Source organism: Thunnus albacares, chromosome 7 (assembly GCF_914725855.1).
Source record: "Thunnus albacares chromosome 7, fThuAlb1.1, whole genome shotgun sequence".
In the NCBI taxonomy this organism is placed as follows: Eukaryota; Metazoa; Chordata; class Actinopteri; order Scombriformes; family Scombridae; genus Thunnus; species Thunnus albacares.
Window position 1 is genome coordinate 27,161,240 of NC_058112.1, and position 27,853 is coordinate 27,189,092.

At 40.2% G+C, this 27,853-nt stretch overlaps 1 protein-coding gene across 2 annotated transcripts; it reads left to right on the forward strand.

The window, feature by feature from the left end:
• Window positions 1-5,513: 5,513 nt before the first annotated feature.
• On the forward strand, window positions 5,514-27,343 carry acanb (aggrecan b). 2 transcript variants are annotated; one of them, XM_044357875.1, is made up of 19 exons: window positions 5,514-5,599; window positions 13,283-13,358; window positions 14,247-14,630; window positions 15,171-15,345; window positions 15,872-15,999; window positions 17,934-18,227; window positions 18,473-18,706; window positions 19,357-19,531; window positions 19,774-19,901; window positions 20,047-20,340; window positions 20,595-20,705; window positions 20,930-21,037; window positions 21,230-22,360; window positions 22,577-22,681; window positions 22,841-22,999; window positions 23,861-23,943; window positions 24,166-24,310; window positions 24,548-24,730; window positions 25,288-27,343. In XM_044357875.1, the coding sequence occupies exons 2-19, from the start codon at window positions 13,289-13,291 to the stop codon at window positions 25,377-25,379; spliced, it is 3,999 nt and encodes a 1,332-aa protein (XP_044213810.1). In that variant the 5' UTR covers window positions 5,514-5,599; window positions 13,283-13,288; the 3' UTR covers window positions 25,380-27,343. The 2 variants fall into 2 exon arrangements, with proteins under 2 accessions (XP_044213810.1, XP_044213809.1); XM_044357874.1 differs by lacking the exon at window positions 5,514-5,599 and adding an exon at window positions 5,646-5,725.
• Window positions 27,344-27,853: the final 510 nt, after the last annotated feature.

Here is a 27,853-nt window from a genome sequence, read left to right on the forward strand (position 1 = left end):
GCCTATACACTCAATACTTTTAACAACCTCAGTGCAATTTCAGTCCGATGACACTATAACATACTGAGGGGGTTTTTCCTGCTGCCAAAGAAAGAGCACAAGAGTGGCTCAGTTCTTCAAGCTCCATAGGACGGGACTACATTTAGCCTGCTGGTCAGACTTTATTGCTGGAGTCACAGTAGTATCAATATTAATATTGGAGGCAAAGCCTTTCCTCTTAATCATATGTTTTGAAATAAATATGTAGTTGAGAATTAAGAGAGATGAAAATTTATGTCATAACATTTACTCACAATGTGTCCAGTGTATTTCAGAGAATAACCAAACTAGTTGCTATGCCTGAGGACTAGTGAGACTTAAGATGTTAAGTTTGTCCTGTGTGTTGCCGTAGATTAAAGCTACCTGATGTATTGATTTCTCCTCGGGGTACTGGAAGTAAAGGAGCTCTTCGATTTGGCTAATGCAGGTATCGGGAGCCTGTGAGTAAGCGTCGTCTTCCAGCAGCTAAAGCTAGCTTGGAGCATTGGTACGAGAGGAGCAGTAGGCAAGAGGTGTATTCACTTATTGATTGACAGACATGCCGCCCCCTGACTTTGGCCTTCTCTGATTGGTTAAAAGGGTGAGGCCCTTCTAAAAACTTGGGAAGGGAACATCTCTACTGTTCAATAAGCCTGGGTCACACAAATCTTTGACAGCACCTCTCCACATAAGATATACTCTGGAGCATATTTCACCCCCCCCCCAAAAAAAAATATAAGAAAAAACTTACATACTGCTGCTTTAAATGGGATCATTACAAGAGCTCAATACATTTCATGGCCATCTGTCCATTAGATTTTATTTATTTCTTGTGAACAAGTGAAAACTGTGTCCTGATGGTGGTGCTATATAGGAAATTAGTTCATCCTTTTGGGTACAATGAATATCACAACAAATCTCATGTCAGTACAAGTAATTCCACCCTTACAACAAACAACTTTACAAGTGATTGCACTGTTGCAGTAAAATTTCCAATGTTGGAATAAAATCATGAGAGTTTTGCTAGAGTTGTGGCACTCCCGTCCTCTCTATCGTTTGGTGTAAGGTGGTCATAAAACTCAGTCCGAGCTGCCTTAAGTCAGTCTTTTCATGTCTTGACGTTCAGATAAAATTAAACATGTTTAATACTATCGGAGGTTTTTAGTCTTGGCTCTCACGTAAATAGTGAAGTTCAATGAACATTGTCAACAACCAATAGGTGCCCTCTCTCCAGCACCAAACAGGAAGCAGCAAACCAAGTAGATAGTAAACATGGTGGGGACTCCGGGGAGGTGCATCCTTGTCATCACCGTTCTCTCAACTGGGGTCGTATCCACATTCTGTCTTCTCTTTTTCTTTTTGGCTGGTTTTTCAGAACAAACCACAGCACACACAAGAGCAGCTGTGGCCAAAAGCTGCTTCTGTTTCTGCTCCATTGATCAACAGTTTTCCTTCTTCTAAATTTCCACCAGGAGCAGGATGGGAAAAAATCTCAAAAGGAATCTAGTTGTAGTCTTGCAAATAGTGACCCTGCAAGATCCCCTGTCTTTGCAAAATTATGACACATTGTCTTTAGATGTGAGAGGGTGTCAGATAAAATGTGTATGGAAGGCATAAACTGTCAAGAAGATGAAAGGTCAGAGGATTCCCTAGAAGAAATGTTTGGGACTGTGACAAATCAAACCAAATTTTGATGAAAATCTGATCAGCCTGTCCAAATACACCTTTTATAAATTCATCTAATTTTCTTCTTCAATGTTTCATTTGACAGCAAGTTGATCTACTGCTGGTGATTCAAGCTTTGTTTCTTTTTAGGTGCTTAATTGCATGTTTTTTTTGTTTTTGTGACTTGTTGTGCAGTGATGTGACGCTATGACAATAAAAATGTGTGCAAATCTACAGCCCCACTTATTTTTATTGGTGTTTTTTGAGTCAAAAGGAAAGAGTTGGTATGGTCAACTTAATACTAGTACAGAACAGGATCTTTCAATTACATAAGCAATGGGTTACATTGTATAGGCACATATAGACTATGTAGTCAATTCTCTCCAGTGTTTTACATGTTTATCATATCATCTTAAGGAAAAGTTCAATTTCTCCACACAATGTGGACAGTAGCAGTCCAATCATGCTTTGTTGGACGGTTTACCTACAGCTAATTCTGTGTTAAGGCTTTATTGCTCACTGCAAAAGGTATTTGTAGAGATATTCATCCTGAGCCATGAGTTTGTCCAAGATTTTGCCCAGGTAAAATGTGACAAAATAGCTATCAACATCTATTCCGAAAATGTTCGTTATTTCTTTTGTAATCTCTTGCCAATCTGAAAGAATTAAAGGGCAAAGCCCAAAATATATGAAAATGTTCAGCTCTTTTTTTTAACCACACTCCTTCCAACATTCATCCTGTCCATTATGTTCTTCAGTAGAAGTCTCAGCCCGACTTTTTGATTGACAGCGATTACGGCAGTAGATAAAAAAACTGAGTAGTTTAGTTCTATACATCAAAACTCAGTTTTAATAAAGTCAAGAGATAAACACATATATGTACAGTAGAAGAGCATATGGTCTCGTTGTGATCTTGACTTATGAATCAGTGTTTTTGAAGATGAATAACTCCCTGTTTCAGAGAACTGCAACGAAGTACTTCTGCAGAAAAAGTGGAAAATATGACTATGGTCTTGTAGAAACAGTCTACATACTGTTACACTTTATTTATGAGCAATGGGATTTGGATCAACAAATGTTTTGGCTGTCTTTACTTTGAGAGAATGTACAAACTCAAAAATGGTTATTAGAGGGATTTTCCAGGTAACAAAACTACAGCATGAATGCCACTGTATTGAATGAATTGATCACACATTTCAATTTAAATATGCAAGGAGAGTGGTTATTGATTATTAACTGATGATACAATTTTGAAAGTCAGTGACAGCTCATCTTGTAAATAACTACCACTATGTAACAAAATGATTTAGGCTTCCACCCTAAAGATTAGAGTGGCTTTCTCGTTACTCAATGAGCACCATTTGGAATCCCCAGACCTGCTTGAACAACACTGGCTTGAATGATGGATAACACTTCCTCCTCCGCCTCAGCAACTCCTGTTGAAATACCTTTTCTCAGCAGGTTACCAGCTGCCAAAATTAGAACACTGCGGTTGTGCCGACCATATAACTATGAATGCGCAGAAGAATGTCAATAGAAAAGAGCATGTGTTACCAGGCAAACTCAAACTGTATAAATAAAAGCTACAAAATAAGTGGGATGTTTGGAGGTGGCATGGTGTAAAAATGTCCCAGTGTCTTACTTTCTGTGCTGCCCTTTGAGACATGTTACCATGCAACAGCTGATTGACATGAATGATGGTGAGTAAACCCGATGTTTCTATTTCATCTGTGTGCAGCTGCTAAATAAACATTTCAAGTCTGCAAATAAGCACAAAATTAGAGCAAATCGGCTGTTAATATATTTTTCTTTGAAGATGTGGACGTTAAGTGTGCGTCAGTGAGTGCACGGAGCACACTGCCAGTATTTACACCTCTGAATAGTGTTTGGCAGGAGACAAACGGGGAGACACGCCCTTCCTTAACCTCAGGCCAACATTAGCATATGTGACTTTAAACTGAACGAATACAGACACAAATTTCCTACAGTAGGCATGTATATTGACACACACATGCAGGCAAGCACGTGCTCACACAAGTACTCACAGAAACATGGTTTTTGCCGCTTTATCAGCTACTTTGCAATCGTAGTCACACAAATACATACATGTCTTGATGTTTGAGTTTAATAATCTCAAGGGGTCAACACATATTTCATATTTCTCTTCCTTTTTTCAAATATTCTATTTGATATTAAAATTGCTTTTTTTATAAAGCACTGTAAATTTCACAATTCAACATAAAAGAGAAACAACATTAAAGGTACCCTGTGGAGTTTTTGACCACTAGTAGCGCTACAGAGCAATGTTTGTGCATGTGGGACCCTATTTTGTATCCATGGTATAAAGATAAGTTCACAGTTTTTCAAGTCAGTTGCCCATATGAACCAAGTCCCCAGGAAGAACACCCGAGCTTTGAAGCCAATTTGACATAGTGGCCAAACTGTGTAATTACAACTTCCACGTCCATCACATGATGCACACTGGCCAATAAAGTTTTTTTCCCATAGACTTACATTGTGAAAGAGACGTCTGTAAATCAGCAGATACATTTTTTTAGCGTCACAAGCTTCAAAATGACTCATTTAACTATTAGAATTTGATCAGTTCAGTCCAATAACATTTGGAAAGTCTGGAGGGGCAACATGATTGAATTATTTTAACCCCATTCATGTCAGCGGAGGGCTAAACCGGGAGTTAGCCAGCTCAGCCGACCGAAGTATCTGGCGCCTGGTCTGCTCTATGGGCCACATGATCCCAGAAGATCCAGATCATTTTATATAAGGAAATCAAACTTTTTTGGCTTCATGCACCACTGAGCAACTTTCATAGGGATGAACGGAGTCCCGCCACCAATGCTGTATCCAGTTCTCTTTATACATCCATGATATGAACGTTGAAACAGGTTGTGCTAGTGGTAATCATTCCTCCTGCTCATACTGGCCAATTAAAGATCAATGTTTAATGTGCTTTCAATGTAAGCGATGAGGTTCAAAATCTGAAATCCTTATTTTGTGTAAAAATGTACTTAAAAGTTTATCTGAAGCTTATATGAGGTTTCAGTCATCCAAACTAGTCAAATCGAGGGAATAACTTCCAAAGTTTCTGCCTTTATAGCACAAATTTCCCTCTTTTTGTTACTATCCTTTCACTGGAGAAATACTGTTGAGGGAAACACAAAGAGGAAATTTTTAACTTTGGGAGTTTGGAAGAACTTTTAACTTGACTCAGCACCAGTTAAGGCTGAAGACTACAAGTTTGTAAATGTAAAAAATCTGTGTAGTCGTGTGAATCTAGTTCAGTTGCATTGTGGGTAATGTAAAAGATATTTACATGGGCCAGAGGTCAAGTTTTAATGGTTGTTTAATGGATGTGTTTTTTCTTATTTACTTTTAGCTAATAAAATTTATTTTGCTTTGTTTTTTTCTGTTACTTCTTCATTGATTTACTGTAATATGAGGTCTTGTGTTTTGTATATATTGTAAAAGTGAACAAAAAATGTAATTGTAAAAGAAAACATGCATATCTCCTCATGACAGTTTAACTACATTTATCTATTGCTATTATAGTTTAACACATTTTGTGTGTAAAACATCAACCTTCATTTAAGTCAAACTCTGAGATATTCTGACATTGGTCTTCATCTTCTCTGAACTAATTTTATCTGATTGTGTTTCAGAGTTGATATTCAAATCTGGCTGTATGACCTCACCAACTGGCAGGAGAGGACCACATCCCTCTCTCTCTCTCTCTCTCACTCTCTCTCTGTCTCTCTCCCTCTCTTTCCCTCCCTCTCCCTCTCTCTTCCCAACATCTAAATGTGTGGTAGTTTGAATAAAGCTTCTTTCTGCTCTCATACACAGTCAGGAGCAAGAGGCCCCCTGAGTCACTGGAACTGGGAGCTTTGGAGCATCAACGGTACGTTTACAACTTACCAGTCCCTAACAAGGAATACTGTGAAAGGGGTTTTAGGGGATACTTTGACGCTTCATCCTCTGCTTGGAGGACAGGTATTGGTTGATGTACTCAGATGTCACACCAAAGGTAACTTTTTGAAGTTTCTTTTTTTTTTAAATTTCTTCTCTCTGGGAAGTTTATCGCAAATGCAAAAGAGAAAACTGCTCACAGAAGTGATCAGATCTTTGGTGTTAACTTTCAGTGTGTTTTTGTGCTCATTATGCTGTGGAGGTTTTTGTGATTTATTTGCTGGAAGCCCACTATGGTGTCACTGAGTTTATTTTAATGAGGTGTTAATGGAGTCAGCTTCTCTTTGATATTTAACTGTTGATGTGTGATTTGTTTGTGAAAAGTGTTTTCCAATATTATTCTAAACATATAATGTGACTGAAATAAGAGTTTTAAGAGCATGAATCAGTTAAAAGTCTATGTGGACATGAAAACTAATCATATTTATACAATCAGCTTGATTTTCTGGATGATTTCTCTCTATGGAAATCAAATTATTGAATCAATCAAATTTACGCAGTGTCTGAATTTATTATGTTGTACTTGATTACTGACCAGATAATTTCAATACTCATTGTGGCTCTGTGTCATAAATTTGTCATTTAGACCAGCGGTTTCCAACCTTTTTGGCTCGTGACCCCTTAAAATGAAACATCTACAAATGATCTACTCTATAACTTCAACAATACATGTAAAAATATTCTAATAATAACTAGGAAAGTCAAACCAACTCGCAGCACACATTGGCTAAATAGCACCAGAGAAATAAAAAGAAAATGCAGATAAGGGAATGGAATAACGTCAGACTGCTGCTGACATATGAAATTCTGAGAACTAAGGAAAACTTATCACAAAGCAGTAAAAGAAGTCACATCCTCATATTTTTCCAACATCATTTTAGCAAACTGTCATAACCCCAGAGTCCTTTTCCAAAACACAGGTTAAGCAATTAATCCTCCTCCTAGTCCACAAACTGAAGCCTCCCCCATAATCTGTGAACAATAGCTGTCCTACTTACAAACAAAATAAATGAAATCAGACTCCAGATCGGTCATATCACCCGTGATGCCTTTGTACTCTGTGACTCCTCTGCCTCTCAAGGACACTGTTGCCAAGCTAAAGCCTTCATCAAGTCCTTTAGACCTACTAAATTTCTGATGGAGGTTTTTAACAGCATTGGTCCCACTATTTTGTCCACTGTAAATAGCTCTCTGACCACTGGCTGTTCTGGTTGTTCCCTCCTGTCTTAAGCACACAATAGTCTCAAGAAACCTTGCCTTGACCCTGTGGATCTTAAACATTTTTAGACCCCTTTCCAAACTACAATTTCTTCTCAAAGGTTTATGAGAAGTTGAAGTTAAAGTTGATTTCTTTCATGAATAATAATAATATCTTTGTTAAATTTCAATCTGGTTTCCATTCATGTTATAGTATGGAAACTGCCCTCATAAAAGTTACAAGTGGTCTTTTACTCTCAGCTGATGCGGGTTACTGTCATTCTACTCTATTGGATCATCTTGAAAAGTGGGTTGGCATCAGGGATACTGCCTTAGACTGGTTCAAATCTTACTTAGCAAACAGAACTTTCTCAGTTGTGATCTGTGATGCCTCCTCTTTGGTGGCCTCTCAGACATGTGGTGTTCCCCAAAGGCTCTATCCTTGGCCCCTTCCTGTTCTGTGTATATATGCTGCCACTGGGACATATAATTCATACACAAAATATTGAATACCATTATCATGCCAATGACACTGAAATGTATGTCCCATTAAAGACCAGTGATGAGAGGCAGCTTTTATCACTTATAATACGTCTGTCAGATATAAAGTGCTGGATGTCCCAAAACTTTTTCCAGCTAAATGAAATCAGAAATAATTATTTTTGGTCCTCCACATGAATTTCACAAAAACATTTTGGCCCCTTGTCTACAAATATCAAACCTGCAGCCAGAAACCAAGTTGTAATATTTGACAGTGACCACAGGTTTGAAAAACAAATTACAAAAGTTGTTCAGTCATGTTTTTATCAGCTGAGGAGCATCTCAAAAATCAAGTCTTCTCTCTGTCTGATCTTATATATGCATCTCAGTTGGATTATTGTAATTCATTGTATTCAGGGTTAAGCTAAAAATCATCCAGCAATTTACAAGGACCAAAAGCAATATTGTGCAGCAGAAATAAGTTTATTCAGCGTTGCTTTCTTGCATTCATCTCGCGACCCCCAGTGGAGCTGAGATATACTCCAGGCACCACGTGGAATAAGATACTATGTGCAACAGACAATGCAAAGTCACTGCTAATCGGTAAAAATGAATCTGTGTATTGTCACATATAATTCCATATAATCTGTTTCCACGCTGGTGCCAGGAGAGCTTAAAGTAGCTGGAAACAGAGAAAAAAGTATTTTCCTTTTGAATTAAATTTCTGAGTGGAACATCTCAGCAGTACAAGGCACCTTTTGATTACTAGGAAAACAATGTTATTGGAATATACTAGAGTATAGGAAACTTCTGTCAAGCGAGCGACATCTTGTTACTATAGTAACATCAGGCTGTGTGGGCGCATGTTGTGAATTGTAAATCTCAGATGTTGGAAATGAAAAAACAATTAACAAAGGATTTGGTAAATATTTTTACACTTTTGGTTTAGGATATCCTGGACGTTTCTAAACTAGGTCTTATTCCAGACATGATAATTCAGCTGCACAGTATAGTTGTGTGTATGTTTTACACATATAACTGACCAATGTGCACATGCTGCTGAAGTATGTCTTTGATCACAGATTGCTGAGTATGTAGGCATGTACTAATGCACTCATAACCACCTGTGGATATGAATTTATCCCCTCCACCCATTTCACTGTACAAGAGTCTGTGTGTGTTCTCCAACACAAGCCTTACAGTATGAGTCAATAACGATATATGTACACACACTCCCATGCGTTTTCTTTACCAGAGGCATTGGACGTGCACTCCCACACATCCCCTTGGTGATCTATGAGTGTGAGTCTGTGTTTCTGTGTGTGTATCAATGTCGACTCTGTTCTGCTGCTAAGGGACTCTAGAGGTTTGGAGGAGAGTGGGTGGATGGGGGGAAGGGGGTGAAGGAGGAGGGTGGGGGGGGGGGGGGTGTGGGGTGGGGTGGGGGCCTCCCCTGGATGCCCGCCTTGTGTTTACCTTGGCAGGACCGCACCTCCCAAGGCCCTGCCCCTGTCCGTTGCTGGAACAGACCAAGGCCTTATTGCCCCTCACCTCAGCTGGGAGCGGAACATACCACAGAGCGCTAACAGGGGTGCAGCAGCCACCCCACTGACTGAATGGACACACTGTGGAGAGAGTGCTGATTGGCTTGACCTGGCCTGGCGTGGCTTGCTCCCGAATGCTGGAGCACATTATGAAGTGACCACAGTTTAAATGATGCATTTAAAGAGAGCCGAGGATCTTCTCAATGATGGGATAGTAAGCAATGAGGAGCAGACGTTGTGGTTGGCTTGGTTTAAGAAATGGGGAAGGTTTTTGCTGGCGTCCTCTGTGTTAATGCATTATGAGATTATGAGACAGTTTGAGTGGTGGCTGGCTATTGCTGTCTTTATCCATTGGAGGCCCAGCTTAAGTGTTATATATGGCACTTTAATGTCATGTAAAAGAATATATGACTTAGTGCTTTTACGCTAAAGCACAGACAGGTAAATGTACTGCTAATGAATGACCTTTAATTTATACTGATATCCTCTATCCACCAATTATCACCAGAATTCTCAAGAAAAAATGCACACCAAAACATTCAAACATTTTAAGAAGTCTGCTCTGTTGCACCTGTAATCACACCCACCATCCTGGAGTGCACCTCTACATCACTGCAGCAAGGTGAGCTGCTGTTAAATTGCTCTTTAATGAAGATATACTTCATACCTTCTTTTTTGAAGGTTGCACATCTCATTGATTGATTGTTACTCCAATGGATGACCCATTATAGACAGTGTAACCTTATGGAAAGATAGTTGCCATGCAGGTGGAATAGAAATTCATTTTCAGAATCATAGAGTAGAAGCTTAATTCTTGACTCTACATTTTGAACCAACTTTCAGCAATCACACAAAGAGAAATCCATCATTGAAGAAGCAGAGATATGAACTTCTTTCATATCTCTGTTTCATATTTCTTTCATAGCAATAACTGCAAAAGACAACTAAGGCTGCATCTTAAAGGATTCATTACTTTTCAAGTGTCTTAAAACAAAAGTGAACACTGAAAAAGGTTTTGCTTGCTGTAATTATTCCTCCTGTTCATACTGGCAAATGATCCCTTCCTAATGTACTTTCAGTGTAATTAATGGAGTGCAAAATCCACATTCATTTGTGCAAAATGAAGCTAATATGAGGCTTAAGCCATCCAAATTAGTCAAATCAAATAGATATCTTCCAAAGCTACAGTCCTTTTAATACAAAATTCCCTTTTTTGTCATTATCCTTTCACTGAAGCTCAACAGGGAATCACAAAAAGGGAATTTTAAACTAAAAAGATAACGTTAGAGGATATCCACTTGATTTGACTAACTGACTGATGAAGCCTCATGTTTTGAATACATTTTTGCTCAAAATAAGGACAGTGAATTTTGTCCCATATCACTTACAATGAAAGCGCATTAAGAAGGGATCAGTATGAGCAGGAGGTATGACTACAGTGTGCAAAATCTTTATATGGGCACCTGACTACTGTTTAAAAACAGACTTGAAAATGTGTGTGTTAGTGTGGTAATCACCCAGCAATGTTCAGAAAAGTCAACAATATTCAAAAATCCTTATATAGGTATAGTCAGGCATAAGTTTGTGAATAAACCTCAAAAAGTCAGAAACCACAGGAAGGGAATCACTCCCAAAAATTGAGAATAACAAAAATAATAACATAACATACCAAAGGTCTGGGTGTGGACTGAAGATCAGAGACTGATAATGAAAGTATAACAGTGTGTGATTGTTCCTGGTTGGATTTCTCCATCTGTCTACAAATTTTATGTGCTATTTTTTGTTTCCGCCCAATCTGAGCCAACATTCACTCCCAGACAGATCTTAGACAGCAGGGCAAATATTAGTACTGTACTGTATGTCCGGGGTATGTGGAACTCTGAGAATGCTAGCAGCCCACACACACACACACACACACACACACACACACACACACACACACACACGCTCATTCATGCAGTATGTAGTACACACAGACGTACAGTATACACAACACGTGAATATGCCTGCACAAAGTTGTCATGCATTTCTACCAGTGTGTTAAATATACATTACGGTGGTTTTTATGCCTTTTGAGTCAATTGAACTTGAAAGGTCAGTAAATTTCTCCTTCAGCCTTTCACTTGGCTGCCATGTTAGCCACTGCAAACTTTTTGTTTAGGTTTCAGGTTTATTGGTTGTAAATGTCTCTCTGTAGCTGTTTGGAATGAACTGGGAGCTTTCAGCAGCCTGTCCGGAGGCTTGTGAATGCAGCACAATGAGGGTTCAGTTGGGACTTGTTTCACATGTTTGACTGTGCTTCATGTCACAGCAGTGGAAAATTGAGATAAAATAAGCAGTGTGGTAATCAGGGTTTGACAGATGTGGCTTTGTGGTACTGATGCTGATGTTTTTGGATTGAAGCAGCCAGTAGCTGATATTTGTTGATTATATTCATGATCAAATTTGACCTCAGTGACAAGAACCTAATTGTTGGTCACAGAATGGTATTCTTGCCTGGGTGAAAAAGCCCCTCAGAGGCAGTAGGAAACAAATAAAGATTTTATTTTGTTTAATCTGCTCTTAAAGATATCTTCAGGAAATATATTTGAAATGCTGATAAAAAAAAGAAAAAACCTACACAAATAAATAAAATGTATACAGAAATTTAAATTTCATAGCAGGTTTTACTATTTTTATGTAGCTTTTGTTAACAAGGAACGTCTAGTCATACATTTGAATATTTATTACATAAATGTTTTTAATTTTTTCTTTATGTTTCTTATTATAATTACTCTAATGCTTCTTTTAGGACACCCTTAGGATTATGCCACCCTGCCTTTCACTACACATATTGTTTGTAATAAATAAAACCTTTGCATACTTGATCAATCCTATAGATTGGGCAGATTGGGCTATGTTTAAATTTTAATATATATTCACATTAGCTTCTCATTTTGGCAAACACATGTGTCTAGTTTGTGGCAAAAAAAAGACCTCACATACTGAAAACAATTACAGATTGTACTCCCATGTATACACAGACACTATAGAGTATATTGGGACAGACAAAGACACATACAGTATACATACAAGCAGACACTTACGACTTTCAACAGTTGTCTTAATAGGGTGGGAAAAAAGCTTCATTTTAATGTCCTTTTCTTCATTAGTTTGTAGCAAATGGAAAAGCATTTGAGATGAATGAATCATACTTCTTCCTCTCAGCCTGAACTTATTTTAGCACTAAAGACATTTCCTGTTCCCAGAAACAGAGGGGCTTTCATTCCTCTGCGAGCATGTACGGTATTTCCAAATGATACTAGAGATTCTTGACATCCTATTTCCATTTTAGCAAATGAGGCTGACGTAACAACCAAATGCGTTGTATATCCTGAATTAAAGGGAATATGAATGTAAGCGTGCAAGCTAAGAAAAACACAGTGGCATACCGAGGTAGAGGAAATTATTATAATAGAACCACTCTTTTTTTTTAACACCTACTTCATTGTTCATTCACACAAAAAGAGACGTAAGAAAGTTTGCATAGTTTTACAATCAATTCAATCAATCAGTTTTTTATTAATATAGTGTCAAATCCCAACAATTCCCCCATGAGCAAGCACTTGGTGACAGCGGTAAGGAAAAACTCCCCTTTAACGGGTAGAAACCTCAAGCAGAACCCGGCTCTTGGTGGGCGGCCATCTGCCTTGACCGGTTGGGTTGAGAGAGAGAAAGAAAGAGGGGGGAGGCGGAGGAGGGGGTGGGACAGAATAACAACAATCATAACAATAACAATTACACACCAACAGTTTTATACACTCACTCTGCTTATTGTTGATTTTAGTAGACTTGTATGGAAGTCCATTTCCGCCAAGGAAAAAAAACATAAAATGTGAGACATTGTTGTGGAAAATTCATAGTATAATGCAATTGTTTTTGATTATGTGTTGAAGATTTATGATGTAATACATTAATACTCTCTAAGCATACATATATTCTTTAAGCATATGTAAATGTACTAAATATATGTTCTTTATTTGATTGCTCTATACATATCTTTTAAAGCTCATATTCTCTTGTTTTTGAAAAGACACAGAAGTGGAGTTGGTGAGGGGCAGGGTGCAGATATATGAAGGATGAGAGGATGTGTTCATATCCTGTCATTCTGAAGTATGAATCAAATTGTATTGCCTAACAATGTTAGTTGCTCTGCGCAGAATAACTTTTTTGAGAACTTCACCTCTGAATGATTTTTGTTTTCCTTAAGTTCATTTATTTGCCACTACAACAGGATAAAAATAAAAATAGCATACCATGGATATTTTTATGTAAGTTTTGTCTTTCTTTCCCTTCATTACTTATTTTGTCAACACAAACTTGATTCCAGTGTCAACAATTTGGATATTTTTCAGGTAACAATGACCCCCCTGCTTCTGCTGTGTGTGTTCTTGCCCCTCATCTCGGCAACAATATTTGAAGAACATGACGGTAAGTGTGCACTGACTGTGGAAAATGTATTTCAGCTTCCTGAAATGTTGACATTTTGGGAAGTACGCTTTACTTTCTTGCTTAGAGACAGTTAGCTTAGCTTAGCATAAAGACTGGAAACAGCCTGCCTGGCTCTGTCCATGGCAAGAAATCTGGCAAACAGAACCTCTTAAACTCTCCAATTTACACATTATATCTTGGTTGGTTAATCTGCACAAAAAACAAATTGTAAAAATTATAAACTGTGGTTTTAAGGCAAGTTATGTGAGTAGAGTATTTGTTGGCCCAGTGCAGTGACTTGTGACCACAGCGATAAGTGACATTAGAGGTCACGTTCAGAACCAGGCTGACTTTTTACCCCTATTTCTAATCTTTATGCTAAACTAAGCTAACCGGCTGCTGTCTATAGCTTTATATTTAACAAACAGACTTGAGAAAGGTATCAATCTTTTCATCTTACTCTCAAGAATAAGCATATTTCCCAAAATGTCAAACTGTTCCGTTAAATGGCATCTTCTGAGAAATAAAGTGCTGATCAGCCCTGTCATTCTTTCTTGTGTAATATAACTTCTCATTTTGAGGCCAACTCTGTCTTTTTTGTTGTTTTTGTCTCATCTCTACAGTTCTCATTCTCTTCCTATCTGACTTTTGTTAGTTCTTTGTTTAAGTCGTCCTAACTATTGAAGTTTTTGGAAGTCCTTGAAGTCTGTTTCAAAGATGTACATTTTTTTAAAGGACTGTGCCACAGTCTTAGTTTTATAAAAGCTAGTAAGACAAATTTATTTTTCCAAACTACACTGTACGTCTGCACTACATACAGTATAAAGTTGTCCTCTCATTAATAAATAGATACTCGAACAAATTAACCTTGACCTCTCTTCATCCCAGACTTGGATGGCACATTGCGTGTTAGCATCCCAATGGAGGTTCCTCTCCGTCCTCTGCTGGGTGGGAAGGTAGTGGTGCCATGCTACTTCCAGGACAACACCGTTGACGACCCCGGTGCCGTAACTGTCGCCCCGCTCTCCCACCGCATTAAATGGACCTACGTCACCAAGGAGAAAGTCACCACAATCCTGGTGGCATCAGAGGGAAAAGTTAATGTGGAAACAGAGTATTTAGACAGAGTGACAATGGTCAACTACCCACTTGTGCCCACTGATGCCAGTCTGGAGATTACAGAGCTGAGGTCCAAAGATTCTGGCACCTACCGCTGCGAGGTGATGCATGGCATTGAGGACAACTACGACTCCGTGGATGTCCAGGTTCAGGGTACGCCACAGAAACATGAAAAATCTCATTCACTTTGGAGCATTACAAAATGAGAGTCAAGTTCTATCATAGTTCATCTAAACATCAAACAGACAGTGATGGTTCTATCTAAAAGGTTTTCTCAAACTAAAGGTTAACAAGATGAGTTCAAAGGTGAAACTCCTACAAAATCCAATGTGTTGTAGCCAAAACACTGCCTACCATTTTTACTTTATTGTATATTTTCCTCAAAGATAATGCTTTAAATGCACACTTAGAACCCAGCAGGTAATACTGCATAGTAAGACTTTCCTCTAGAGAAGTTATAGGAGGTCTGAAGGAAATCTGTTAAAAAAAAATATGTATAACAAGACCTTTGAAAACTCTCCAGCAGTAATTCAGTTGGCTGACCTTTCTGTCATTAAGACATTTCTGTCTAATCAAGTACACTGTCTTGTGATTTTTGGTGAAATTCAAGCAATACTGCTGTTACAAAAATTGGCATTAAGAGTTGAAAGATATTCCATCATAGGTATTCTGTTAACTTTCTATGATTCATAGGTATTGTGTTCCACTACCGAGCCATCTCCACCCGCTACACCTTGACATTTGAGAAGGCCAAGGCAGCTTGTATCCAGAACGGTGCCACCATCGCAACTCCAGCCCAACTTCAGGCTGCCTACGATGATGGATACCACCAGTGTGATGCTGGATGGCTGTCAGATCAGACTGTCAGGTAGTATTCATCCATTCATTCATGCTTATTTTATTCAGGATTGCAGGTCAGGCTAGTCTGTCACAAGGATACACAGATCAAACAAATTCACACTCACTCCTACAAGCAGTCTAGAGCTTCCAGTTCACCTAACCTTTATGTTTTTGGACTGTGGAAAGCATGCAGAGGAGACCCAAAAGGACGAACTGAAAACTCCAAACAGATAGGCCAGCAGAGCTGAACATATGACCTTCTTTGCTGTGAATAGTGCATATCACTGAGCAATAGTGCTGTGGTGCCAATTTACACCAACAGAAATGCTTTTTCAGATGATCAAACAGTGTCTGACCCCCAACAATTTCTGTAACTTTCCAAAACCAACAATTCAACGAAATAATGTCCAGTACCATGTTACTTTTACCTGTTTTAAGTTTGATGACAAATGTTAAAACAGATTAATGTACAATTACCATGGAAATAAAACAAAATTTAACGGTAAGAGAACTGATATCCAGCTATTGACAGCCATCTCTCTCGTCATCTCCAGGTACCCCATCCATGAGCCACGTGATCGTTGCTTTGGAGACAAGGAGAACTTCCCTGGCGTGAGAACCTATGGAGTGAGAGATGTCAACGAGACCTACGACGTGTACTGTTTTGCTGAGAAGATGTCAGGTACTCTTACTCTAACAACATGTTCTTGTTTATTATGGTCAATGACGATGTAGTTGTATGAACGAGGATGACCAAGACCTCTCGTGCCCCCAAAGAAGGGCTTTGATGATGACGTGGTATGGTTTGTGAAGAGCAGGGGAGGGAGGGTGGGGACAGCTGAGGTGGCCAATTGGAAGTGAACCACCTATGACTGCTGTAACCCTGAAAACAGAAGGAGGTGCTGCGTCAGAGTGCAGCTGTACGTCTCGAGATCGGGCAATGTGGTTGTCTCGGAAGTTCTTGGGAGTGTCCAAGGGCAAAGGGGGTAGGTCAAAAGCTGGTAGGTCCATGAAAGGCTGGATGAAGGTTGGGTATGGAGGGATGAAGGAGGGTCGAGAGATGGCATAAAGGAGGGTTGAGGACAGGGTGGCAAGTGGAACCAAGAATGAGAAAGTGGACAAACTGGTGATCGGGATGGTCCATTGGAGCATAGTTTAATTGTTTAACGTATTGGTGTGATTGTAAACAGTGCAAGGTGGCAGGATGAAGGAAATACACCGTGCTAACCGAGCCAGCAGCTAGCACTATGGTCAGCTCCACCCTCTCGTCCAAATATGGTTGCTTCTGGCTCCAAAAATCAAACATAGCGACAGCCAAATCCAAGATGGCGATGGTCAAATCGCTACACTCGAGGCTTCGAAACGGCAGTTCGCAAACCAATGGGTGACGTCACGGTGACTACGTCCATATTTTTTACAGTCTATGGATGCAAGTCTGTCACAGGTCGCTTGCAAACAGAGACAAGAGGGGAGAGGAATGGATAAGGTGTGCCTAAATACTCTGTTGTGTGGAAATGGGATGTGTACGAGGCGTGGTCTTTGTTCCCGAACTTTGTTTATAAATCTATAAATACCATAAAATTGAATCATCAGTGTTTCGGTTGGTTTGGTTGTGGAGTTTATCAATTACTTAGCTACCTATTTCACCTGTTCATCCATTCATTTCATGTAATTTTTTCACCTGTTCATCTATTAATTTTATGTATTTATTTTAACTTACATTTAGCTAACTATTTCACCTTTTTATCCGCTACTTTTGGACAATTATTATAAATGTATGTATATCCTCTCTTAGCTAATTATTTAAAGGTGCAGTGTGTAGAATTTAGTGGCATCTAGTGCAACTTACTTGACAGAAATGGAATATAATTTTCATAAGTATGTTTTCAATAGTGTATAATCCCATGAAAATAAGAATTGTTGTTTTTTCATTAGCTTAGAATGAGCCCTTTATAGCTAAACAGGGGGCTGGAGCCCGCCATATCGCAACACCATGTTTCTACAGTAGCCCAGAACAAACAAACTAAACATTGGCTCCAGAGAGGTTCTCTACCGTAGGTTCTTCTACATGCTTGAAAGTGGATGGGGTATTCAGTTGGTTGCAATCTGCAACCTCACCACTAAATGTTACTAAATTTTACACACGGCACCTTTAAAGCATTTATCCACTACTTTTAGCACTACTTTCTCTTCTAGCTTGCTAACTAGATTTAACGTACTCTCAATGGCTTGAAGGTGTTATAACTGACTCAGGTTGGTTCAAAGTGTGTACCATACATTCAGCCTATTGTAGCTGTTAGTTTACTGGTTATTGTGACAATAAATCGATTAATAATCTGCATCACATCAATTTGTAATCCTATTGTTATGGTTGTTTTTATTTATTTTTTAAATCAAATTATCATTTCTTTTCCACAATGTACCCCCTGGCAACTGCTGAAGTACCTCTGAGGGAACAAACACCCCTGTTTGGGAGTCACTGCTGTAGTTACATCAAACATTTGTGCTGAATACCCAACTGTATATTGTCATGTCAATGCAGTATACTCAAACACAGTAGACAGAAGCATTGCACTGACTGTGTTTGTCTCCTTCTTCCCTCATCTCTCCTCCCAGGCAGAGTTTTCTACTCAACGTCTGTAGAGAAGTTTACCTTCTACGAAGCAGGAGATCAGTGTACAAAACTCGGTGCCCGGCTTGCCAGCACCGGAGAGCTTTACTTGGCCTGGAAGGCTGGCATGGATGTGTGTAATGCTGGCTGGCTGGCAGACAGGAGTGTACGTTACCCCATCAACATCGCCAGGCCTCAATGTGGAGGAGGGCTTCTAGGAGTGAGAACCGTCTACCTGTTCCCCAACCAGACAGGATACCCTTACCCAGACTCTCGCTACGATGCTATCTGCTTCAGCGGTAAATCCTTCTGATACAGTTTATTATTTTCATTGCATTGTGGGAGCTTATTTTGTGATAAAATAGCTGTTTGATAATGGTTATTTTCTTCTTTAAGATATAATTTAATAATGTCAGGCATCTAATTAGAAGTATCAGTATCAACTAATCAACTTTCTGATTAATAATACTTAAAGAATGTCAGTCTTATCAAGCCATCCAGGGAATTTTAAATCAAGCCTGATGCAATCTTGTGTCACAAACAGCTGGTGAGGATGAGGGTGCTGTGCCTGGGAGGACCACCCCTTTCCCAGACATCATCCGCATAACACCTGCCCCTGGACTTTATCCAAGCCTCACTCCCTCACCTGGAGGTGAGGAGATCAAGCGTGGAGAAGTGGACACCCTCTCCCCAATGCCCATCCCACCCAGCGTGGTGGACACATTCGTTAAAGTGACACCTGGACTGGATCTCACAGATACTGCCATGGCTCCCACAGGTAAGTTGGTAACGTGAGTGATCAATAATAAAAACCTGTTGGACCGTATTTGATTATCTACATTCTCTGCATGCTTCAACCTGTTTTACAGAAGCCTTTGGGCAGCCATGTTGAACTTTTGTGATTTACTCTATTTGGTCTATATATATATTTAGACTTTGTAAGATAGGAAGCAACTCTGTCATTATCCTGACTTTAGTGGAATATCACTGCTGACGCAAAAGTTTGTTTCCCTAACCCAAAAATATATCAAAATGTCTGTAAAAATGCTGTAAAAACATATTCAAGTATTCATGCAGCATAATTTCAAACTCTCTAAGGTATCCACTCTCATGCTCTGTACTGTTTTTATTGAAATATGCTGCTAAACAAACCACTTCCACAGACTCATCTCATGCATACCTGCGGGTCAGGAGCCCCACTCACTCAGTCATTGCTGTCATTGGCAAACCAAAATGTAACCACAGGGTAGCCAATAAATGAATAATGACTTATAAATGTTCAAGCTATGAGTAAATTACCACAATGAGGGAATACAACTAAGTCTAGACAAAGTAAAAATGTAAAGAAAAGATATAAAATTACACACTTTCTTCCTTGTTTCCTGGTCTTTTCCCTCCTCCCTCCTCCTTCCTCCCTCTCCACCACAGGTGTGGTGTTCCACTATCGACCTATTACAGGCCGGTACACACTGACCTTCCTGGAGGCTCACAAAGCCTGTCAGAGTATCGGGGCAGTCATCGCCAGCCCCCAGCAGCTGCAGGCGGCCTTTGAGAAAGGCCTGCACCAATGTGACGCCGGCTGGCTCCGTGACCAGACTGTCAGGTGAGCTGGAGGCACATAGACCAACATATCTGAGTCTTACACATACTGTATACTAGGCTGATCAAAAACCAGACAAGATTTTAATGCTTTTTATTTAGAACTTATCTCAACTCCTTTTTCTGCACAGAAATGTCTAAATTTGTTCTTGGATTATGCTATTGGTAAAGAAGCCAATCCCAGGAGGGATATTTTAGCAAAGCAGAGCTTTAATATACTGCACCAACATCCTCTTTCATGCTCAGGTATCCCATCGTGTCACCCAGAGATAACTGTGCTGGTAATCTGCCACACATTCCAGGAGTCAGATCCTACGGCCTGAGACCTGCCAATGAACTCTATGATGTATTTTGTTATGTAGAACGTCTGGAAGGTGAGGAGCATGAACCAACTCACACCCTGAAGCAATTAAATTACTAAAATTTACATCTACTATCAACATTAAATGTTTTTTCTTAATATCTATCTGTCTATCTTACATATTTGAACCTTTCTGAATGCTTCTGTCTCTCTCTAAGGTGAGGTCTTCTTCACCAGTGACTATGACAGCTTCTCCTATGAGGAGGCCGTGCAGCACTGCCAGAAACTCAACACCACCCTGGCCACCACCGGCCAGCTGTACGCAGCTTGGAACCAAGGATTTGACAAGTGCCGCCCAGGCTGGCTGCTGGATCGCAGTGTCCGCTATCCCATCACAACTGCCAGAGCCCACTGTGGAGGCGGCCAGGTGGGGGTCAACATCATCTATGCCTACCCCAACCAAACAGGCTTCCCCGATGAGCACTCACGCTACGATGCCTACTGTTTCAAAGGTAGGAAGCGTGTTAATGTTTGTATTTTAGATTTTAATGAATTCAGTTTTCATGATGATGATGATGATATGCAATGTTATTATATTGATATAACTATTTATAAGTAGCAGTATTGACAGTATTGACATATTACAATATGTACAGTATACTGTATGTTAGTTACCCAATGCCATTTATATCCAAATTATACTACATCTGAAACTGACTCTGGCTTATCTTATTTGCCTATTCTTCTCTATCTCTATCTCTATCAGCCGAAGTCCCCGTCATCCACACTGAAAATGAAACCAGAATCAACTTGACGGTGGTGGCGGTGGATGTTATCAACAAGACAACAGTCACAGTTGATCTCTTTGCTCCCACTGGTAAGACAGTTGTATGAAATTGTTTTATTTTAGTCCTCATTGTTACCCTGGCTCTGTCTTGCAGCTATAATTATAATAATTTGTTGAAATACATGGCCAAAATAGTTTGGTAATTAATACTGGCATTTATCTTTCTATACATCATTGTGAACAGGGCAGCTGCCTTATCCTTGTTGGAAGTTTTACAATGCTCTGATTTGTTATTCTGTTTTGTTTGTTTTTAGTTGAAACCACTGTAGATTACAATGAAACTGAAACCAGCATGAATATTACTGAAATAGAGGAGTTTATCAACCAGACAACCATCACTACTCAGCAAGTTGCTCCTCCTGGTAAGAACTGGAGACAACTGCATAAATGAAAACTGTCTTAATCTTTTAGTCTTCCAGTTAATGCTTTGTAATTTTCAAAATGGATGTTTTTTTCTGTAAATGTGGCCACAATAATTAAAATAAATCACACAATTTTCTTAAACAAGATTAAACAAAGGATAGTAGCAAATTAATTCTTAATGTTTCCCCCAGTGAGACCCGTTTTACCTCCAGTCCATGTTGATGTGTCAGGCTCTGGTTCAGCTGATCATTCAGCCAGCGGGGAAATCTCAGGGGAGTCTAGCACCTCCGGCACCAGTGGTGACGCCTCTGGCTCAGGACGGGATGTCATCTTCAGCGGTCGCACTGACATCTTCTCCGGAGACCAGTCTGCCTCTGGAGATCCACAAGAGGCAGAAGGGGGAAGTGTTTTAACCTTCACATCTGGAGAATCGGGTAGTGCATCTGGCTCTGGATCTGGGTTTGACAGACAACACTCCGGCTTCGGTCAATCAGGATCAGGTTTTACCAGTGGTAGTGGTGGCATTAGCGGTAGTGGTGGAGAGTCATTGATCACCATATTGGATGGGAAGATGGAAGAGGTGTTGACCGACCAAAAACTCACTGAGCAAGAGTTAGGCAGTGGAGACTTCTTGGTATCGGGTATGTCCGGATCAGGAAGTATGTCCGGATCAGGAGGTATGTCTGGATCAGGAAGTATGTCCGGGTCAGGCACCAGTGGATTCTCTGGCATCTCATTTGTTGATCACAGTGGCATTGACCTTACAGTCCAGCCGTCTGGTGAGCAGGAGGTGTCCGGGTATCGTCCCTCTGGATCAGGGTACGCCAGTGGCTTTCCAAGTGTTTTTCCATCCGGTGCTTCAGGCAGCGGCTCTGCCTCTGGAGACTCTTTCCAGCGTCGTGGTGATGTCATCTACATAACAGATGATGCCATGATGGAGGTAACCATGAAGCCACTGGAACACGGTCCTGAGCAGGGCCGGGGGGTGGTAGAGGTAAGCGGGGATCATAGTGGGTCAGGGTTCCACTATGAAATCAGTGGCTCTTTGGACCGAAGCTTGCATCTCTCAGGCAGTGGAGCCCATCATGAACAACCACCCACTGAGGAGCTTTCTATAACCCTGCCACCTGGATCCACGATGACTTATCCAGAGTACATTGCCAATCTTCACCAATCAGGACATGAAGAGGAGGAACAGGAAAGCCGTGCAGGACCTACAGTTTATGTTGTGACTCCGGATGCAACCTACAGCAGCCCAACCACAGCACCATCAGTGTCATTATCAACCCCTGCTGTTTTGGAGGAGCCTGAAGCAGTAGAAGGTATGTGGTTTTGGTGTTTGCTGTAATTCTGCTGATATCATACTGCTAAAACAAAACAAAAAAGCTGCGATGTTCACACCTTCAACATTCAACATTTTGGGAAATACAGTTATTTGTCCACCAAAATATTCTAGGAATTCTCCTTGTGATGCAGCACCACAACATAAACAAACAGACAAAATAAAATCTCCCTCTTTCTGCTGTCAACCCATCCAGACCCCTGTAATCCAAATCCCTGTGGTTCAGGATCCTGCTCTGTGCAGGGAGAACTCGCTGTGTGTCAGTGTCCTAATGGCTTCACTGGTGAAGACTGCTCAACACGTGAGTCACTAACACAGCACATGGCACCATGCCTGAAGAACTAGAAAAAGCTTGATACCAATATAGGAATCCCATCTTTTATCTGATTTTAAAATATCATGTATATTGTGCATAGAACAGTCTAATCTGTGTTTTTGATGTGTGTGTTTGTGTGTGCAGCTGTGCAGGGCTGTGCTGAGGGCTGGTTGGAGTTCAAGGGCAGCTGTTACCTCCACTTTTCGGAAAGACACACCTGGTCTGAGGCCGAGCAGCGCTGCCAGGAGCTCAACGCTCACCTGGTCAGCATCAGCTCCCAGGAGGAGCAGCAGTTTGTCAACTGTGAGTATCTTTGTGTGTGCAAGCATGATTTTTTTAAGGGCCTGTATACAGTATATGTCCATCTATGTGTTTTGCATGTATAAACCATTGACTGTATATAAAGATGGACATAGCCAGGCGTGAATGGAGCTGGTTTGAAACCCCGAGTTGCTGCTTATGATCGACGCCATCTTTTCTGTTTGGAGCCAGGATGTTCCAGACAAGTGTTGCCTTACACACTCTGGAAACATGCCCTGCTACCGCTGACCGAAGCAAATGCTAATTTACTGAGAATGCTAGCAATGCACACTTTACTTAATGTTAGCCACTTTAGCTAAAGTGTGCATACTTAGAGGGCCAAAATTTAACGATTGAGACCATAATGACATGTTGAAAAGAATTATTGACTTGGTATTTCCAGAGAGAAGTTTACGCTTTTTGAATGGGAGTCAGTTGGAGCCAGGGATTTTTCTCAAGCGGTGGTAGTTGCCGCTTGATATAAACACATACCAGTGGTCATTTTAAAGCGTATACTGTATGTAAAAATACCTGACATAACATGTACGTAAAGGGGAGAATTTCTAACTTTTAAAGGCTATGAATGCTACATCACTTTTCAAGGATGGGAAGCCGGTGAGGGATCATGTCCTTATTACTGTAGTAGTGACTTCTACTGATTGCTCAGGGGGCCTGCAAACAGTGGGCTGGAATATGGAGGGGGTCGTGTGAACCTTACATCGTTTGGCACTACATTGTAGCGTTCATAACATTGCATTGATTTACTTTGTAGGATCGTTATGAGTAAATATCAATTTGGCCAGCATAATTAATGGGAACAACATGTTCAATTTGTCACAAAGATCAAATCTTTTTGCATTGCAGCCAATGGTCAGGACTACCAGTGGATTGGACTCAATGACAAAGAGGTTCAGAATCAGTTCCGCTGGACAGACGGCACTCCTCTGGTGAGCATAGTCTATTCATTTGTGTGCTCAGGAACTCATCATAGCTCATTGTTAATTCTATTATAATTCGGTTGTATTACATTTCTCTGTCTCTACAGATGAACCTTTTGTAGAATTTTCACTTTTTAAGTCATGCAGTTGATGCTCAACGATATCTACTTTTGCTCCATTACTCAAATATTGTCTTTTATATCATGCCGATCATCTTTTTAACCTCCTAAGACATTTGAGAACTGGAGGCCCAACCAACCAGATAACTACTTCGACTCCGGGGAGGATTGTGTGGTGATGATCTGGCACGAGGGTGGTCAATGGAACGACGTGCCCTGCAACTACCACCTTCCTTTCATCTGCAAGACTGGACCTGGTAGGCTTTTGCAGCTGAAATATTATATGTATCTCTTGTCATGGGTCCAGGGATCATTGCTTTGCTCTATAGACAACATGGGAAAATTTGCTTGGGTTGCCAAACACGATAGAACGTACAGTTGGATCACTAAAAGGTTGGATTTACTGTGTAGATTGCCTCTAAGCCACTGAATGTAGCTTGTATTTATAAGTGGTTTATTTTTGTATTAACTGTCTGTGTGTCTGTCTCTGTCAGTCATGTGTGGAGCGCCCCCTGAGGTGGAGCACAGCCGGCCAATGGGCGGCAGCAGAGAGCGCTACCCTGTCAACTCTATAGTCCGCTACCAGTGTGATGCAGGCTACACACAGCGCCACCTGCCAGTCATACGCTGTATGGCAAATGGACAGTGGGAGGAGCCACAAGTGGAATGTACAGAAGGTGAGTTTGCCGAGAAACGCTGAAACATGTATTTTCTTCCATACTGTAAAAATGTTTTTATATTAAAACTTTATGCAAGTGTAGCTCAGACAACAGTGTAATATTATAAAGCATATTTCTGACACTAAATCCCTTCTATTATATAACAGACCTTTTTAAACAACACCTCATACAATACTGATTATTCATGCCAATAGAATTCAAAAGAAACTTTTCATGCATTAGAGGTGGTGGATCCAAGTTAAATTTGGACGGTAATAAAGAAAAAGAAATGCAGACGAATTGGAAGACACAGATACAAGTAGGAGATTTAAACCTTGAAACAAACAGGGCATAAACTGTAAAGCGTGTGAAACTCTTTATTAGTGAGACGTGTAATGTTTTGTACACTAGAAGTACACCTCCTGCAGAGCTTTCAACCTTACGCTGGTGAGGAGCCCATGGCAGCTTTTGAAATGAATCCTTTCGCCACACTACTCACCTCAGGGTAATTTATAAGACTTTTGGCAACTCATGTTTACATGATGTCATCAGTATGCGTCCCTTTTCTCCCCCAGCCGCTGCCAACAGCAACAGGCTACACAAAAGATCCCTCAGGAGCAGAAGTAAAGGGGTGAGCAGCCAACAGGAACAGAAGAAGCCGCTCTGAGCAGGACTGAAAGGACATACAACAGAGAGTCACTAAGGACCTCTCTTATAAAGAAGCATGAACACCAATGCCAATGCCCGACAAAAAGATAACATTCCCGCCCGTGTATATACAAACACTAAAGCACATTTAGACAGTGATGGTCTCTAATTGACTAATGTTTTGGACCTTTCAGTGTCACTTTGCAACTTTTGAAGACAGTTTTTCAGAATATGTATTTATAGCATCTAATTTATAGCTGTGATCCAGTATTTGGAAAATTATTATCTTAATGCACAAGTTTAAATTTAAATCAGTTGCCAGCACTGCACGTAAAGTAAGAAAACAGAAGATCACCCAGTGATTTAAGAGGCTTTAGAGTGACAAAGTGCAAAACAGCCCAATAAAAGTGTTTTTCGATTGCAGCTGGATTCTCTGAAGTCAAACACATTGTTACATAGATTGTTGCTAGGCTTTTTTTTCTAGATCTGTGTTTCTTAGTGTTTTTTATTTGGTCTTAGACTCTAAGGACTAAGTGTGTGTGCTTCAGACTGGTGAAACCAACTGTTTCTTACATGGTATGCCAAGACAGTGATTCTCAAGCTTTTTGGTTGTGACCCCCCCCCCCCCCCCCCCCCCCCCCCCACCGCCATCAGAAGAGGCTTACAAAAATTTTGTTTTGCCTTAAAAAAAATCCCAAATCTGAGTAAAACAAAAACATACAGTTGCACAGTAGAAATGTCTTTTTAATGTCACAAACCGTCTCTAAAGTGCCACCAAAATGATCTCGTCACAACCTCAAACTGGAGAACCACTGTGCTGCGACACCACCACAGTATCAGATATACTGAAATGATTGTGCTCTTCCATTTGATGATGAATAGAAATCCAAGTTTAAGATGTGATTAAAGTCACTGCAACAGACCTGGATTGAAATAGTCAGCACTCATGCACTTTTGGGAGTCTTCAGTCACTTCTGTTCCAATCATTTTAATCCAGCGCACCTTAAACAGTAAAAAAAACAAACACAATCCTCATCTGCAGCTTGACATGTGACAAGGAAAAGTTACATCCGCAGCCTGATACTGAACTGGTTGGCTTTTCTGTCAGGAGGAGCCTCCAGGACAGTGAAAATCTCCACCTCATTGGGTCATCTGTTGCAAAAGATGTACACCCTGTTTTACAGGTTGTGGTTTACATTTGTGACTTCTCAGGAGAAATCCATGACCTCCGTCAGCACTGCCTCATGTGAGGATCATGATTAAGATTCAGTGTTTGCTTGGTGACTTTCTCACTGTAAATATTCTCACTACAATTGTCCGAACAGCAGGATCTGTCAATAACTTACACAAAGCAAACAATTTAATTATTTGATTAATTCATCATCAACCTATTTGTTGCCTACAGTATTTGTTTGTTAGTTCAGTTAACTGGTTAATTGCAGTTATGAATTACCTATCTAATGGGTATGACTGGTTAGACAGCCAGCTGAACAGAAGAAGACACAAATGGATTTTTCAATCCAAGCCTCAGACATATTTGTGGAGGTTTCTGTCTGCGTCTCATGTGACAGGGTCTTATCATCAGAAAAGTACATCTTAAAGCTTGAGAAATAACAAAAAATATAAGTAAAAAGAAACTGTGAAAGCAGTAAAAATGAGTTTTTGAGATACAATGAGATAAGAAATGGATGTTGGGGAGGAAGAGGAGGTTATATAATGTTGACCATGACCTTTTCAGGTCAAGATTTACTTCAACACTGAGAGCGGATACTTGTGTCCATATCTGACTTCTCACAAACACTGAAACAGCAAACACCCACACACAGTCAAACTGGCACTTACATGGACACACAGAATTCAGTAAACACACCACAGAATATGAAAGTGAACCTGACGAAGCCACAAAGCAAAACGACTTGCTCGCTCAAAGATTTGTACATTTTGTACAAGTGAATGAACTTAAGTACGTCGATTTGGATGCTCCTGGTGTTTGCAGGATTTTCACAGAATATCGGTGAGCTAAAAAACCAGATGTGGTTCTGTGTCAGTGTTGGTGATTTACTGATTCTTCTACAAACTGAAATATCTATAAACCAAAATATGTTGCACACAGACTTTACCTCTGTTGTGACTTTGTTCAAATCCTGAATCCTGATGTGAACATGCAGTATACTGTACTGTGCTGTACCAAATAAAACTTGGAATCATCCGTCTCTGTGAAATTATTGTGTGCTAAACTGATGGGATTAACATTTATTGATATTTATCGGTAAGTTACGTAAATTATGAAAATCACATACTGAGATTTTCTGTTCTTTCCCTAAAGCTGCTAAATTTGAGGTAAACTCTGCAAGCCAGAGGAACAAACCTGCCATTTAGTTTGTTTTTACCTTCCTGTGGAACCCGACCGGGAAAAAAAAACACACAGTAAATAGCTCCTTGATCAGCCTCCACAGCGACTACCTTCATCACTACAGTCTCAGCAAACAGATC